Source organism: Tuber melanosporum, assembly GCF_000151645.1.
Source record: "Tuber melanosporum whole genome shotgun sequence assembly, scaffold_84, strain Mel28".
NCBI classification, from domain to species: Eukaryota; Fungi; Ascomycota; class Pezizomycetes; order Pezizales; family Tuberaceae; genus Tuber; species Tuber melanosporum.
The window spans coordinates 427,826-444,239 of NW_003299133.1; the positions used below are offsets into that span (position 1 = coordinate 427,826).

The following is a 16,414-nucleotide window of genomic DNA, read 5'->3' on the forward strand; positions in this document are numbered from 1 at the left end:
CTCCCCCGTCGAGAGAAGAAAAGAGGGAGGGAGGGAGGGTAAAAAAGGCACATTGACAATGCTAGACATACCCCTTCCTCCATCGCCTCGTCTCCGGAGCCATGGTCACTTTTCGGTGTCACGCTTCAAACGAAGCCAAATAACGATTTGCACTAGCCATCACTCGGAGATGGACTGGGTGGTGTAATATTAATTAAACCTGGCCTTGACAGCAACAGCAACCCATGCCGCGCGCACCAACGCCGCAGGTCATTTTGGGCCCTACCGAGATCTGGCGATGCAATAATAATAATTGTGATTTCAATCACCGGCCTACTTAGCATAGCAGTGCTGGCCCAACGCATGCGGGTGTGCTGCGGGCGAGTGAGTGAGTGAGTGTGCGCGTGAAGTGCCTATTCGCGCAATTTTTTTCAGATGGCCCACTTCTACCTTCTTTGCTTACTCCCCTCTCCCCCATCCTTTTCCCGGTCGTCGTCTTTCCTTTCCTCGGTGATGGTGGGTGAAGGGTTGGGCGAGATTCACCGGAGGGAAGGGAGGGGGCATTGTCATGTATCATAACGTAATGTATGGAGGAGGAAGCCCTGATCACAGTATTGTATACTAACTATGATAACTGGAAATTCCAAACGCTTACTGTACTCGCTGGAGGATTCGAAGGATGGGAAGTAAGGAAGGAAGGGTTATTCACCCGAACGATGGCAGTGCTGAAAAATATTGGACCATCAAGTCCAGTCTAGGCCCCCGCACGGTTACGCGACAAATCCTTCCCATGCAGATAGATGGAGCAGGCAAGGGGAAAAGGTTCTTCCGAAAAAAAACAAAGGATGGAGCGAGCGAACGGGTGGGGGGGGGGTTTACCGGTACCGGTAGTTTAGTTAGTTATGTCAGCGTCAAGCGATAGTGCTTCGTTTGTATCATACTCGTACCCTATTCACTGTGACCCGGAAAAGGGGAGGGGGGCAAGAGAAAAGGGCCAGATAATCAAGGAATGAACCGGTAAAACTTGATGACCATGCGTTACTGGTCTAGAATAGAGTGCTTTCAAGTTTTTTATTTTTATTTTTCACTTTCCACCCCCCCCCTTTTTTTTTTAAAAAAAAAAAAAAAAAAAAAAAAAAAAAAAACATCGATAATCCGTCCTAAATAATCCGTCCTAAATTTTGCTCGCATGCTTATTCTATTCTATTCTATTTTATTTTTTGCAAAAAATAAATATTATAATTATGCAGCATACAAGTATGATACAGTACACTGTACGAGTACAGTACAGCCGGGGCTGAAAAACGAAACGAAAAATAAAAGAATAATAAAAAAAAAACCCCCCGGACGCCGGAACGGTGCAAATAAGGAACTACCGGTTAACCAAAAAAATGTATCATAACACCCGCAGCGAGATTCGTGGACCTTTCGGGAGGGCGTTTTTGGAAAGGTTCGAGAAAAGCAAATATAAATCTTACCGACGTTTTGGTCAGTATAATGGGTCAGAAGTGAGATTCGTACTGTACTGTACTGTACTGTACTGTACAACGACCGGATCATCCTTTTTAGCTATTGAATATTTCTTCTTCCAAATCCTAATATTATTGGAAATAACTTTCTAATCCTTTGTTCTTTGGATATCATCTCGAACAGATTATGAGCGGTTATATAGTACGAGTACTGTACTAGTACAGTATGATACCGATACCTTGTCAGTAGAGTAAATACGTAAGTATCATACTTGTGAATGGTGGAAGCTATTTTGACATGGATGCATTTTTATTAATTTTTATTTCGTTAGATTTTTTTTTTTTTTTTTTTTTTTTCTGGGGGGCAGGTTTACCGGGTGCTGGGTGGGTCGAGTTTAGTCGGGGTCTGGAGTAATTTTGGCAGATTCGAATTCATTCATTCCGACGGTGTGTGAAATAACCAGGACGAGCAAAATTTTGCTCCAAGATCCTTTACCGCCGTCCGAAAAAAAACATACAAGTTACCCATATGCGACCTTTTTTTCCAAATCGATTGTACTGTACAGTATCGTACCGTGTTAAAATATTTATTCATTGGAGATGATGATGATGATGATAATAATCATTAAATTTTAACGAACGCTTCGTGCAGGTTTTGGATGGATGGATGGATGGATGGATGGATGGATGGTACGTATGCGTTGCACCCCGCGCTTGACGGACAAAATTATTTTTTTTTAAATTTTTTTTCCTTCCTTTCTCGCAACCGGGAGAGTGATCTCCTTGGGCGATGCTGGGACATTTTTTTTTTGTTCTGGGAAATGCGATTTTTAACGCGTCTGGATTACCATGCTATCATAATTTGGAATGTTTTTTTTTCTTTCTTTCTTTTCTTTTCTTTCTTTTTCGGATCGTTCGAGGGGTGAGGGATAGGTTATCGTCTAAATATCTTCTGCAGGTGCAGTGGTTTATTATTAGTGACGATAGTTTATGGAGGGAGAGCACCTATTGCTCGAGTGATGATAATTACTTGATTTATCCTAGCTGATCATAAGAGGGATTATTATGGGGCAGGAATTGTTTGTGTGATATGATGTGGACATTCTCGTTTATTGTGGACTCGCTTTGCCGTGGAATACGTAGTGTACCACCGTACGAGTACTCGTACTCGAAGTACCCGGGTGTGTGTGTCCACAAGAATCGGAAAGCAATGATACAAGTAATAACCCTTGTCTCCCGGAGACCTGTACTCGTACAGGTACTCGAGTAGGTGCTCGAGTATGGGTCAGCAGAAATGGCCTTCCGATTCTCACAGACACACCCGAGTACGAGTACTCTGCTGTACCAAATTTCCCATCTCTTTCTCTTGTATCAGGCTGCCGTATCCGCACCGCATTAATTTATTGGAATTGCCTGTCGTTTCTTTTTCTTTCCTCCTCTGACCCCCTTCTACCCTTTTTCTTCCGGGGGAATTTGCAAGGATCAGGGCTCATTATACAAGTACGAGTACTCGAGTAGTGCTCCCCCTCCCCCGCACCCCTTCCTTCCACGATTTCTTTTGGTTCGGTTTGGCACAACCCCGCATTCTTGGCTATGGCGCATTCTCGGCTACATAACTCGAACACATTGCTAGCGTGCATTTGAGGAGGGTGAGTGAGGGAAAACGGTGAGCTAATTAGGAAGAAGAATAAACTTGAAGGGAAGTCGTAACCGGTTGCTTTTTTGGAAGAGTGAGGCGGAAGATGGCTACCTAACCTCTGCGGATATCTATGCTTGATGCTCATTAGAATGGCATAGTGTGCGCGGTAGAGATAGATTAAGATGGTTGAGGATGATGAGGGTGTCTATGGTGAGTTATGCTATGGCATGTATGGCCGACGGTGAGGTAAGAGAGGGTCACGAACCTTCTCGTGGTCAGCGAAGGCGACTAAGGTTGTGTAATGTGCATTACTGCTATGTAATGTGATGTATGTGTTTGTGCACTGATAACATGTATCTACCGGTAACGGTACAGGTACTTGTACTTTGACGGGAAAAAAGGCAAGTTGCTCGTATTTCATTTTGCGCCGGGGCGTTCCTGGCTGGGATGGATGGTTGTTGCTGATATCGCGATGGCTTGAGCACGGCAAAAGCAATCAGAGGGGCGTTTCTGACTTCTTCCGCCCTGGATCCTGCTGTCCCGGTATCATACTCGGGTGGTAGTAGTACTCGTATCATACCATTACTCTAGGTGAGGTAAGTGAGGTCACGAATCACATCACATCGTGATTCGTGATGATTTCTGGATGGAAGGGTGTTGGACTTTTTTTTTTCCTTTTTCCTTTTCTTCCTTTTCATTTCTCCTCCTCTCTTGGGCCGACGCTTACCCGCACCCTTGGGCTCGTTCGAAGCGAGGATTCGGTGTTGCCCACCATTGCCCGAGGATGATGATGAGCTCCGATCACTGATGAGTGACGTTGAAGCGTGGCTAGAAATGAGGCGGAAGGAGCCACATTTCCTCACCACCACAACAATGGTGATGTTTCGCAACAAACCCTTTGTGCGAAATGTGCGGTGGGACTTTTGCTCGAGGTCTGGTCCCGAAAGATATCTACCGGTAGCCTACTCGTACTTGTGCTATATCATTATTATTCGCTGCTTTATCACTGCTTTACCATTTGCTCTTGTTCCTGCTTGTTTTATCTCCGAGTTCCATATGGCATCTCTAATTGCCGAGCATCCTGGGGAGTTTTTTGACGTCATAACAAAAGGCCAAGCCTTATCTACCTGTTTTTGGCGGGATATGTCTACTCGAGTACTGTACTGTACAAGCATCATACTCCAGAGCTTCCTCGCAACCTTCACAATCTCCCACCTATAGCTATTACAATTACCACGATTCCGCCTCACACCCATTCTCGGCGCCCGAGACACTCTTGACACACAATGGACGTTTACTACTGCTTTAATTACCGTCAGTTGTCTCCGTCCTGAGCGTTTTGAATCTCTCCACTAACTGACTCGATCGATAGTCTCATCGGCGTGGATGTTGCTCGAGGCACTTCCGCTGATTACGACTCCCACAATTATAATTTCCATGCTCTCGTCTGAGGTCCGGGAACCAACGCGTAAGCCAAAAACCAGCCTTATCGCTCAAACCTAATCACGGCTAATTTTGGACGTATAATATCATAGAATTGGAATCCTACCTATCGCGATCCTTAGGGCTTGCACTCATCGCCTTCGCGACCCTTAATTTGTTACTAACGGGAAGTATCCCTCTTGTGGTAAGGACTCCACCCCACACGTGAGGGCCATCGGGAGCGAAACGCTAAGGATGTGTGCCCTTTCCCTAGTCCTCGTTTGCAGCGACGGCAACGGTGAAGGGTACGTCGACAGACTTGGAAGACCCAACAGCCCCATACGCTGTCCCCTCGCTATCCGTGACACTCACCTATCACATTGCCGTCGGGTTCTATTGCTACCAGCAATGGGCGCTCGGACGGTCCGCCACTTATGCCATTGGCATGATCGCTCACGGCTTCCTTGCGGCCATGGGAGTCTGGGTCATGATGTTTGCTAGTTCCAACGGGCATATCTATCGGAAGACGGGCGCAGATGACAAATCTAGTAGCTTTCCGATGACAAATATGGATGGGAAAAAGGAGAAGTTGGGTAAAAAATTGTGAGTCAGAATCAAGAGAAGCATAAGGGGTAAACGAAATTGGAAGCCAAGCCATCATTTCGGGGTTTCAAATTGACTCGTTCAGGGGGTTTTCTTTTCTTTTCTATGGAAATCATTTCCTCCCCTTTTTTTCATTCCGGAAGGCACTTGTACCACCTCCTCTAACGTTAAACTCCGCCATGCACATTCATCTCCCATCCCTTTCCTACCCACCATTTTTTCCTTTTCCATGTCATTGCAAGTCACTTGGTCCGTCTTCAGAGCATTGATCGAGGTTAAAGGGTTGGTTTTTATGCAAACGCAATCGCAATATCATCGCCGAGCAATAAATATTGTTTCTCTCATTGTTCATGTCTTCTCACATCACCACCCTTGACCGCAACCATACTCGAGCGATATCCCATGAACGGCTACTACCCGATCGCTACATACATAATTATACGATGCATGCGTGCATGCATGCATACATTATCACACCCTTCGCGTAGAAAAGGCCAAGCATTAACGCAATCCCCTTCATCCCCAATCTTTTTTATTGGCAAGGCAATCGTGATTGCGGTCGCTCTTATCGATACGTGATACCCAGCCTCATCAGCTAGGCGAAATCTTCTGCTCTACGCGCGCGAGCTTAACTTTCCAGGCGGGTGGGTCGGTGAGTGAGGGAGTAACTACCGACTCACTTTGTATCACCCCTCATTTTACCTGCCGCTGGGCACTTTATATACTGCACGAGCATCGTATGTTAGTAGCTACAAAATTCAAAAACGGAAGCTGACTAACACACGTAAATTTAGTTATCATGGGACGTTATTATGCTCACCTGCCAAATCGGTACTGTACGCCATGTATCCTACCCGCATGAGGTGGTTTCCAACACTTGTAGCCACCCACGACCGCCTTATCCCCCCCTCCCTTCCTTCCTTCCTTCCTCGGTGGCGGTTTCAGAAACCGCTTCACGGATTGGCACTCGCGGAATGTTTCATGCAAGTGGTTCCAGTTGCTGTGGAATCAAATGGTTGAGCTGTACTATTGCTCGAGTCGCCTCCTTTGGCAAGGTCTGGTATGATATTTCATTTTTTGGGGGGTTTTTTTAATTTTTTTCGGGGGGGGGGGGCTGAATGATACCTTTTTGCGCTTTTCGCCCCTTTCCTAGAAAAGGAGGTTTTGGGCTGGTCTGCGCGGGTTTCGGTTAATGAGATTCTGAGGTGGTATCATAAGGCTTGCTACTGTTTGTTTGTTTTTGTTTGTTGGTTCGGTAAGGCTTGTGGGTGGTATGTACCTTGGTCCTTGGGTAAGTGTCCTGGAGTTTTGACTCAACTTCCGGATCCATCATCACGGTCTGTGCGATTACATAGGCTGCAGGTCGAATGCTTGTCAGCAAGTTTTAACCTCCAATTGAGTTTTGTCGGCGTGCTGACAGCATGTTGGGTCACAATAGTATTATTTTTTCCGTCATCTTTTACAAGTATGGAAGCTAGAAGTATACTATCGAGGGAGTTACAGGTATTGGGAGGCTTTGCGTCCTAGTCGGGGAGAGGGCGTGTACCTAGGGGAGTGCTTCCTCAACCTCACCAGAGCCTTTCGCCCACATATTGCGGGTATGATATAACAGACAACACTGTCGGTGCTCGTATCGTGCGAAATGCGGAGCGAGGAGCAGCCAAAAGGCCCAACCATATGCCGTCCTAGTGAAACTTGGGACCCAGCGATCTGGGCACAGCGGGGCCCACCTCGCTCGAGTCCGCGAGGGTGGACTGGGCAAGTGATCGAGCGACAATCCTTTCCACAAAGTGAACGGGGTCACCTCACCCACCGTGACGAGAAGCTCGAGTAGGCTGTGAGAACCCCGTATGATGTGACCGTATAATGTTCCCGATAACCAAAGGTCATATCGGCTGGGCCTCGATTGAGCCTTGCACAGATGTGTGTTTGACGCCCACTTCGAGAAAAGCCTTGCATGGGACTTGCTTGTCTTGTACGAGTACACTCTTGGTTGTATTTTTTTTTTTCCTTTTCCTCTTCGTCTGGCGCTAATGTACCCGCTGGCTGTTACTATATGTCCTTATGAGCCGGTGCTTACATGTTCTGTACAGGTATTATATGTAGGTGAGGTGTGTGGTACATATATATAATGGTATGCTGGTAAGTCTACTCATCCGGATGGATCTCGGAGGGTATAGATAGATTTAGGTTGGTTTGGATTGGTTGAATCAGATGGAAAAGTTACTGGTATGATATATCCTTCCTTATGCGGTGCGGCATACATCTAAGGATGCGAGGACTAGATATCCTAGATTATCTACTTCTTCTCTTGTCCTCTTTTTCCCCGTGGGAAGGGAGAATCATTGGAGATGATGATAACTTGGCTGAGATTTTGTAACTTTGCATTTCCTGTCCACGGTTGCACCGACATCTGCTTATATCTGAATAGCAATGCTCAAATATTTCCGAATAATACTACTAATAATAATAATAATAATAATACCCGCATTAACAATCCTAGACGCTGCCTATCATACCTACCCAGACTGCGAGCTTTTTCTTAACCTCTTCACATGAACCATAAACCATCCAATCACGCGATATCACTTGCAACCCTCGAATGCGCACTCCACGGTACATTCACAACACAACCAGCCCGCGCGAATAGGCATTACCTATTGACCGAGTTCTGGACGCTCTCACTGAGTCATCATTGAACGGGGTGGAGGGGGTGGAATTCGTCCCACACATCACGCTTGACACATCCATCAAACAATTCCTCCATACCATACGCATACCCTCTCGTCCCCGTCACTTGCTTCATGAACCGTGAACCCCCTGGCCCGAGGGGGAAATATGATAGTCTGGCGGGGCGGTGCTTTATTTTTTAAAAAATAACTCAATGCTCTATTGGGTGTGACACGTTTGGGAAATATATGCTGTTTTTTTTTTTTTTTTTTTTTTTTGTAGAGTTTTAGAATGGGTTGGGGATTCATCCTGCTGAGAGGACTTTTTCGTGGCGGCGGCGGTACGGATCTCGTTTGTTTCCTGCGGGTACGATTGGAGATATTGGACGTGATATGACTTTTTTTTTTTTTTTTTCAAGCAGAACGGGGGGAGAATTTTGTCGACGTGGGCGGGAGTGCCTTCTTCGGAACCATTTTGTTGGTAATATTTCTCAGGTCTTGAGATACAATCGATCCCGTTCTCATATCACTTGCACGATTCATCTAATTTTTACCCTAGACAAATCTTTCCCATTAGGAGGACCGCTTCTGGCCATGTGTGGTATGATATCATAGCGCTATCTATATTCCGTGCTCCGCTTGCGTTTGGTATGATTTACCCGGGATGCTGGAGAGAGAGTATCATAATCACTGTATCACTTACTATGATAAGATTGCATATTATCGCGGAGCAGACGGGATGCGAAAAATCCCCGCAGTCCTTCCATGCCGAACATGTCCGTGTGCAAACCCCGAGCCAAAGTATACTTATCCATCCATCCATCCATCCATCCATCCATCTATCCATCTATCCGGTAGCCGTGCGTGCGTGCGCGCGCGGGATGGGCTGGGTGGTTCCCTGTGAGGGGCTCATATATTGGAAGAGAGGGGAAGGATTTGGTTCGACTATACGTACAGAATACAAGTACAGTGCCCCAGGTTCACTCTATCTCTCTGTACTGTACTGTACTGTGCTAATACAGACAGACGGACACCCGGAATCGCACAAGTCCTTTCGGAACGGAACCTCGAGATTGCGACATAACTTACAGTTCATTATTAATACTCGTCTCGTCATTCCCAGCTATGATACCTTACCCTCGAATGGGGATATCTGTTTGCGGTTCAATACTCATACCGGGCGTCTCAGTAATATACACGTAAAAGTTAGGATGAACCTCGTCTCTGCGGACGATACGTCATTCCAGTACGCTTCAAAGCTGCAGGTGGGGTAGGTATGGTTTCTGAAGCCTTGGTGGCCATATTCTCCGTGTGCTGGGCATTGGGTTGGTTGTTTGAATCAAGTTCGTTGGGGGGGGGGGGGGCATTCCTTTAGAGATCAGATTGAGGGTAGGGATAGTTAGGTCTGTGAATTTCCCGTAGGTGGTGTTTGTGAGGTATTGGCCATGTGGGGGTTTGGGCGGTGGTCTTGTATTTCTGTTGACGATTGGGAGGAAAATTGATAACTTGAACTTATGGTCTTTCGATATTTCCTTCGATTGATTGCCGCGCTGATCGACCTCGTAAGCTGTGAATAGGTATCCTGAGGTGTATGCTGGTTTACCCAGAGTCCTCTATTGTCTTTTTACCCAATGGCACTGCTTCTCGGTCGAGTGATTGGTTGTAGTGGTGGGTTGTAAGAATTGTGCCTGGGTTTGAGCCCATGATCGGCGCACTAGAATTGAACGGTACGACCTCCTCTAGTTAAGATTCCATCTAATATGGATATTTACAAAATCTATAGAATGTATAAGAACAAAGACTGACATATCAGCTACTTCTCCTGCTCGCCATCAGCCTTAGTCTCAACCGGCTTCCCGTCCGAGTCTAACTCCCCGCTCAGCATCTTCCTATACGTATCCACAGTCCTCGTCAAGCCAACCCCAATATTACCCAAATTCATAATCAGGTCCGCGCCGCCAGCGCCCCTCAACATAGCCAGCAACTCCCCACGGAGGGTGTCAATATCCGGCAACAGCGCCAACACGCGGATTAGGTCGACATCCATCACCCTCCCTTCCCCATACCGGCCCCCATAAATATGTCCATCGACCCTCCCAGCCAGCAGCACAAGCTTCTGTAGTCCGCTGATGGCCAACGGATCTAACCCCTTCTTTGGATTCTTCAGCGGAAACAGAATATCAAGCGCAACCTTCAAGTGCGCCGGCTCCACGCTCGGAAAGCTCAACGCGGCAACCGGACCCGTGAGCACGGGCGAGAGGGGGTGCGTCTCCTTGAGCTTTTCGACCTCCTTCGCGATTATTTTACTGCCGCCGGGTTCCGAGCTGCGCTTGTGCTGCGGATCGTACCCCTCCGCCACACGCAATGACGCGGCGAAAAGGGCTGGCTTTAGCACCATGATACGGGTCCCTTCCGCCAGCGTAGATGTCGGGTCGAGCTTTCGTAGGCCGAAGAGGAGTTCCCGACGGAGCGCTACCCATTCCATCGCGCGGAGGTTGTTGTGCTGGAAGAAGATCATTAGGCCCGTTGAACGGAGGAGGGAGAGGTATGTTCTGTGGAGTTGGGTTTTTCGGGTGTACGGCGATTTGACGGTTCGTGGTTGCGTCGGTGATAAACCTGGGAGGGTTGGGGGTGGTAGGGGTTTATCGGTGAGTATTGAAGTGGAGGGGGAGGGGGAGGCGATACTGGCGTATGTGCGGGTGAGCCTGAGAAAGGGGAGTGGTCGGAGGGCCATTGTAGAGAGATTGCGAAAATGGTGGTTGTGTTGAAGGTGGGGGTGGCGGGATGTCGGGAATTTTCAGAGTTGAAACTTTCCTTAATCCCGAGTAATCGGGGGTTAGACAGGTGAGGGGTAAAAATGTATCAAGTCATGTGATAAGTTACCTGAGAGCTTCTGTGTCGTACTCGAAGCTAGAAAGTGCCCTTGGACAGTCGGATCTTCATATTTTGTACATAATCAAGAGCTATGATTTAACACCTTTTGCTCAAGGAATGAATTGACTAAAAACCCTAACCCAGGGCAATGATTGGGGTGGGGAAAAGGCGGGACGATTTATAAGAAGTTCCGAAGGCTGTGGTAATCAAATCATACTTGGCCAATGTTCTCCCTCTCTCATGGGATTAAAGTGTGATTTTTATCATGTACTTGCACCAGAACCACCCCCGGGCCGAGGCGATGGGCAAAGGGCATGTCACATATCACCTACTCTTAGGTAGATTGTAGCTGCGCTACGTGGCTGTGATCTGGAGAGGTGAGTATCCTTGGACGCCTTTTCTGCACGTACTCGCCAGGAATGGAGTGGGATTGGGGCCTCCGTGCTGCCCAACAATGGGAGACTCCGCGATAAACCAGGGAAATCTTTGTTTTTCTCATCGGAGATAGGGCCATCGATTGAAGCAGACGCTCCTACCAACCTAACCCGATCGATGGTAGGTTCTGATGGCTGCATCTAGTCCAACCTGGCGCTATCTTCCCTACTCCTTGTACGATAGCATATTCCACATGTCCAGGTTAGTGGAGTGTGAAATGAACTCTAAACGCCACCAAACTTTTTACAACGGGCTATCTAGGGTGGCTAGCCCAGCTTCCCAAGTTTATACAGTATTTGAGAGGAGGCCATCGGGTTTATGCCGGCTGAGGTACAGTAGCCAGTATAAATTTAATCTGCCAACGTCTTTTACTCCAAGTCACTGCACGGGCCGGAGCCCCGTAGACCACCATTTGCCACTTTCTTCAGGCGAGCCGTCACACGATCCTGACGCTCATATCTCACGCTTTTAACTCTCCCCAATGCAAGCCCCCCAAGCCCAGTCTACCCCGCAATGCCACACCCCCCAAGATCGACGCCCCCCTCCCCCGCCGCCCTCCGAACCTGGCCCTAGGCCCAATCCTGCAACTCTTCATCCTCCTCCTTCCTCCACTCCTAAAAATAATGCCTCCCCTCCAGGCCCCGACAACTCCACAAGGCAATGGGTAAAGTAAGTAACCTCACATAGCTCCTCCAGCTCCCCCTTTCTCCCTTCAAAATCCAAATAAGCTTTAACATGTTCATACTCGCGATCAATACTGGCCTCCCATTCCTCATCACTGAGGGTGTCTTGGGAATCTAAGAAGGCGTTGAGGGAGTCGTTGAGGTTATGATATTCGAATGTAGCCAGGCAAGTAATAAAGTCTGGAGTGCAGGCTAGGAGGACGAGCTAGTTGTTGTATATCGCGCGGTCAACACGGCGGACTACATTAGCTGACGGAGGGAAAGTGTTAAATCTAAGAAGGCGGAGAGCAGTGCCGTAGGATCGCGGGCGCAGGACAGTTTTTATAGAGACGTTCCTGGTATCGGTTACCCTCCGCTTGTAGCAGAGTAACTGAGCATCCTCCTCTTTCCCAATTTTCACCCCGCCATTGAGAATACCCATCCTGTCCAAACTCCCAGCTGGCGGCGACCTCTTCACCGTCACCTCACCCTGCCCCCGCAGCACAAACCCCATCCCAACTTTTGAGATAACAGGCCTAATCCCCCCCTTTAACTTCCCCTCCTCGATCTTCTTTCCGAAAACCCTCATTCTCCCCTCATGCGTTCCTGAAGGGTGCCTCAACTCCGCCTGGAGTCGAAGGAACTTTACTGCCTCGGCCCGGAACTCTCCGAATTCGTTCATTGCGATGCCTTCGCTGATGCCGTATTCGTTTTCGAGCCATATGTCGTGATAGGGCTTACTTGTGCGGATGAGCGCATTCAGGGAGAAGGCTGGGGGGTTTTCATTATGTGTGGTGTGATTTCCGGAGTTAACCGCTCCAGGACGGGGTTTCGGGGTGGGGAATGGAGGAGCTGGGGGTGTTGGATAGTTTTCTGATCTGATGGGGACAGAGAGTGGTGGGGGGACATACATCATAGAGAATTCGCCGGCTTAGGAATATGAAACTGGAGACTGGAAAATTGTTGGGTGCTTTTCGTGCACTGGCCTTGAGGTTGAGATTAGGGGGAAGATGAAGATGTATGTGAAGATGCAGGAGGATAGAATTTGTAGTGTTGTTGTGAACAGTCCCTCTCGGGCCAGTAAAGGGAGTTGTCCATACAAAATAAATGTTCCTTTAGTAGAAATTTGCACCTGGTGGTTTTATTAAAGGACGGTCCAAAGATTTTCAAGAATATTGTAGCAGGCTCAGGAATATTATGTCTTTTTAAGCTCACGCCAAGATTCTTCATTCATTAGCTCGAGTGACCAGACATGTCACAGTCCCAAATTTGTCTTTTTGCATTAATTATAACTACAGCTTATCAGATACTTCTTTTGTTCTATTAAAGAAGGCCCACAAGTATTTCTGCTGTTATAGGAAGGCCGCATATAACCCTGGAAATTTTAACCCACTTCTAGTCGGTGATACGCCGTTGCTTCGGGTTTTTTTTTCGTGAACAACCAAATCCCGCGGTTTCACAGAAGATTGGGCCATTCTATAAAAAGAGGTGTATAGAGATGTAGATATCCTTACAGGTTTCTCAAATTGGGATGAAGGCGGCTGTAGGATAGGGGTTAACCAATCCCAAGTGCAGTAGTTATCATACTGCGTACTGTACAACAGTGGGTTTCACTGCTCGTGATTGATAAATCTTTTCCATCGAGCTTGCATTCTGTAAGCGAAAACCAGACCTTTGCTTAGCTTTCTCTCGCTCGGGCATAAGAGCATCCATCTCTTATTGCTCACAACCCTCTCCTCCCCACAGGTCTTGCGAGGATCCCACTCGTAGTGTCGAAGAGTTCCAAAAAGAACTGATATCGCATACCACTCAGATCAAAGAAAAAAGACCTAATTTTGATGACGGGTTATGCGATCTCAGTCCTTTTTAAAAGGGCTCGACATCACGAGTATCCCCGGAGCTGCCTGGGTACTATGCGTTCCGACTTTCTTTTTCGATACCGGTAGGGGATTCGATACGGCGCAGACCAGAGATGGCAGTTTATGCGTTAATACAGTATATTCAAGCAGGGAACTTATATCTTAGCTAGATCGAAGCGAGGAAAACGCCACTCCCGGCCGTTCCCATGTCCATGGATCGGGGTTCGGGCCCAATGGAACGAGAATTCGTGAGGAACACCAATCAAGTTGATCTATGGTGATAGTGAAGGGAGTTGAAAAACAAATTTTGTTCTGCGTTGGATGGATCGATAATTCTCATCGTATCACGAACTCGATCATATTATTGATAGCGCGGTACCGTATGAACTCGAATAAATAGACCATGTGATATGTAGTCCAAAATTTCCTCCTCTAGAAGGGGGGTGAAAAGCACACCAAAAATCTGCTTTCCGAGACAGATAAAAATAAAAGAACAACTCTCACGTCCTACAAGTAGCACATGGTCCGATTACTTGAGTTCCCACGGCACCCGCACTCGGGAAGGTCGTTGAAAATTGGAAACTAGTGAGAGCCTTGCTCTGGTGGCCAGGCTCCAAAACTATAGCTAACTTGGAAGCTGGGCGTCATTTGGAGACAATAGCAACTGTGATATGATATCCCAAGAGCAGCATGGTAGTAACAAATAGAAAGTGTATACCAGAATCAGAAATAGCCCAATCTTGTACCGTACAAGTTCATTGAGATAGTGGAGATTCCCTCTAAACCTTGATTCTCACCTGTTCGATTGGGTTTTGGGTGTAACTTCAAAGTAGCCGGTCCGGGTTTTTGACTCCCGTAACATTGCCTCTCTCCAAACAACTATGGTCATCCTGTCAGATAATAGCTGGACTAGATCGCCACCTGCTAGTTTCCGATTTTGAAGGACGCCCCCCGAGTACCATCAATCGAGCAGAGACAACGAACAGCCCTACCAAATTTGAGGTCTCGCCACCAGATTTTTAGTGTGCTTGAGTATTGTTCGCCGCCCCCCTGTTCGTTGTCCCCTCGCCTATTATTGGGCGGGGTTTGAAAACTCGATCATCGGCCAGGTTTGCACTCCCCTCATGTTTTACTGGGCTTGATGCGATTCGACAGGTCAGCGAACTTGTCAGGAGCGTCTTGCAGTCGGGTGTGGTAGTGTGATATAGGATTTGTGAATGTTGGCGTGGCTGTAAATTACCTCGCCAGAAACGAGGATAATTGATCCTTTCAGGGCTACCAGTTACTATGTCAGTATCGTACCGGTTTCTGCATTGTGGGAATAGCTTACCAGACCCTTGCTCCTACACTGTACAGTAGTGTCATACATTGCAGGGTTCACCATGGACACCCTGAGGCTGCGTAAGATGGCCCATTTGAATTCCTAGGACTCCAATACACCAAAAGCCCGCGCGTGTCTTCTACAGATTTTCATGGAGCTTCCACCGCCGGTTTTGTTCACGCTCGCTTGGAGGCGTTTCTATGACTGGAGGGATGAAAATTTTACATCAGATCCTGTAATATGGCTGCAGCCGTGAGGCGAACACTTGTTTTACCACCATCTAGCCTTACCAGCAAGGCATCTTGCCCTCTAAGACTCCTATTCTCGCTCCATTTTGGGGATTAAAGGGGTCCGTGTTACTTCACTTGTTCAACAAAATGCCTGGCTATCCGCGGGGTGCTGATACGAAGTATAGTACAGTACTTGTAGATGATCCAAAGCTTCCTCGGCAACGCGGGCAGCAGACCTCCCTAAACCTATGAATTGCTGGGCCCTGTGGCAGGGGAGAGGACAGTGCTCAGAGTGAGAGGGATGTTTTGGTTGGGCTCATTTCTGCGTCGTGCGCAAGCTGGTGTTGAAGAGGGGAAAAAAGGGGGGAGGCTGGCCTATGAAATTAGCTCCTACCTCTGGAGACTGGAGGTGAAGTATTGGCACTGTATTCCTTGTAGCCTTCTACAGTAGAGAGGGTCGGAGACTATTTTCCCATGTTAACGAACAACAGGGATCCAGGCATTCTTTTCTTCTAATAAATTCTCGGAGTCTGATGAGCTCGTGTCCAAAGTCTTAAACTACCGGTAGTGGGTTCTAGCGGCTGCGGACTGAGAACTGCTCACTCACACCTTATGCTCGGGAACTTGAGATCCGTTCTGCGGAACTGCCACGGGAGCGTGCTCGAGTAGTTGCACCTTGCGAGAGGTCGCAACTACCCGAGCACTAGTGACCAGATCCATCCATTGTTAGGCGAGGGAATTCCTCGATAAGCCAGTACAAGGCTCCCAGGATGTCAATCCTCCACCATCGTCACACATACTGTACTCGAGTAGTCCCTGCGTACAGTACTTCGATGTGGTTTGAGCTAATATATCTCCCCCCAATTGAATCAAGATGCCCGGTTAAGAAGTTGCGTTTGTGATAAGCACATGGGGAAGTGACCATAAGGCGCGACCTTGAAATATTTCGTCCAGCATTAGGGGCTCGATGTATGAACAACGCTGCCAATCCTATGCACCAGCAGTCGGGCTGCTGCGATATGAAAGTAGGGCCGTCGTTTTAACAAATCTAAATAGTAGTACCTCGTCTTGCTTTTGGTGATCATTGCGATATCATACCTTTAGAGAACGGCCTGGTTTGACTGCTCATTTCCATAAAAAGTGTGCAAACGCTATGCATTGTGTCACGCTTGACTCCCGAACTTTACGCCCTAAACCTGAATGATCTTCACGCAGCTATAGGCAGCATCACTGGCCAAAGAATTTTTTTTTT

At 47.6% G+C, this 16,414-nt stretch overlaps 4 protein-coding genes; 2 read left to right on the forward strand and 2 right to left on the reverse strand.

Moving 5' to 3' along the window:
- Positions 1 to 204: 204 nt before the first annotated feature.
- On the forward strand, positions 205 to 901 carry GSTUM_00011440001 (uncharacterized protein; the record flags this gene model as incomplete). XM_002841924.2 has 1 exon in its annotated part: positions 205 to 901. The coding sequence occupies exon 1, from the start codon at positions 659 to 661 to the stop codon at positions 899 to 901; it is 243 nt and encodes an 80-aa protein (XP_002841970.1). The 5' UTR covers positions 205 to 658.
- A 3,360-nt stretch (positions 902 to 4,261) lies between these two features.
- GSTUM_00011441001 (uncharacterized protein) lies at positions 4,262 to 5,428 on the forward strand. XM_002841925.2 has 4 exons: positions 4,262 to 4,401; positions 4,460 to 4,555; positions 4,623 to 4,714; positions 4,784 to 5,428. The coding sequence occupies exons 1-4, from the start codon at positions 4,374 to 4,376 to the stop codon at positions 5,114 to 5,116; spliced, it is 549 nt and encodes a 182-aa protein (XP_002841971.1). The 5' UTR covers positions 4,262 to 4,373; the 3' UTR covers positions 5,117 to 5,428.
- Positions 5,429 to 9,519: 4,091 nt separating this feature from the next.
- On the reverse strand, positions 9,520 to 11,622 carry GSTUM_00011443001 (uncharacterized protein). XM_002841926.2 has 1 exon: positions 9,520 to 11,622. The coding sequence occupies exon 1, from the start codon at positions 10,513 to 10,515 to the stop codon at positions 9,595 to 9,597; it is 921 nt and encodes a 306-aa protein (XP_002841972.1). The 5' UTR covers positions 10,516 to 11,622; the 3' UTR covers positions 9,520 to 9,594.
- Positions 11,623 to 11,628: 6 nt separating this feature from the next.
- Positions 11,629 to 13,345, reverse strand: GSTUM_00011444001 (uncharacterized protein). XM_002841927.2 has 1 exon: positions 11,629 to 13,345. Exon 1 carries the CDS (start codon positions 12,666 to 12,668, stop codon positions 11,979 to 11,981), a length of 690 nt encoding a protein of 229 aa, XP_002841973.1. The 5' UTR covers positions 12,669 to 13,345; the 3' UTR covers positions 11,629 to 11,978.
- Between the last annotated feature and the right edge of the window lie 3,069 nt (positions 13,346 to 16,414).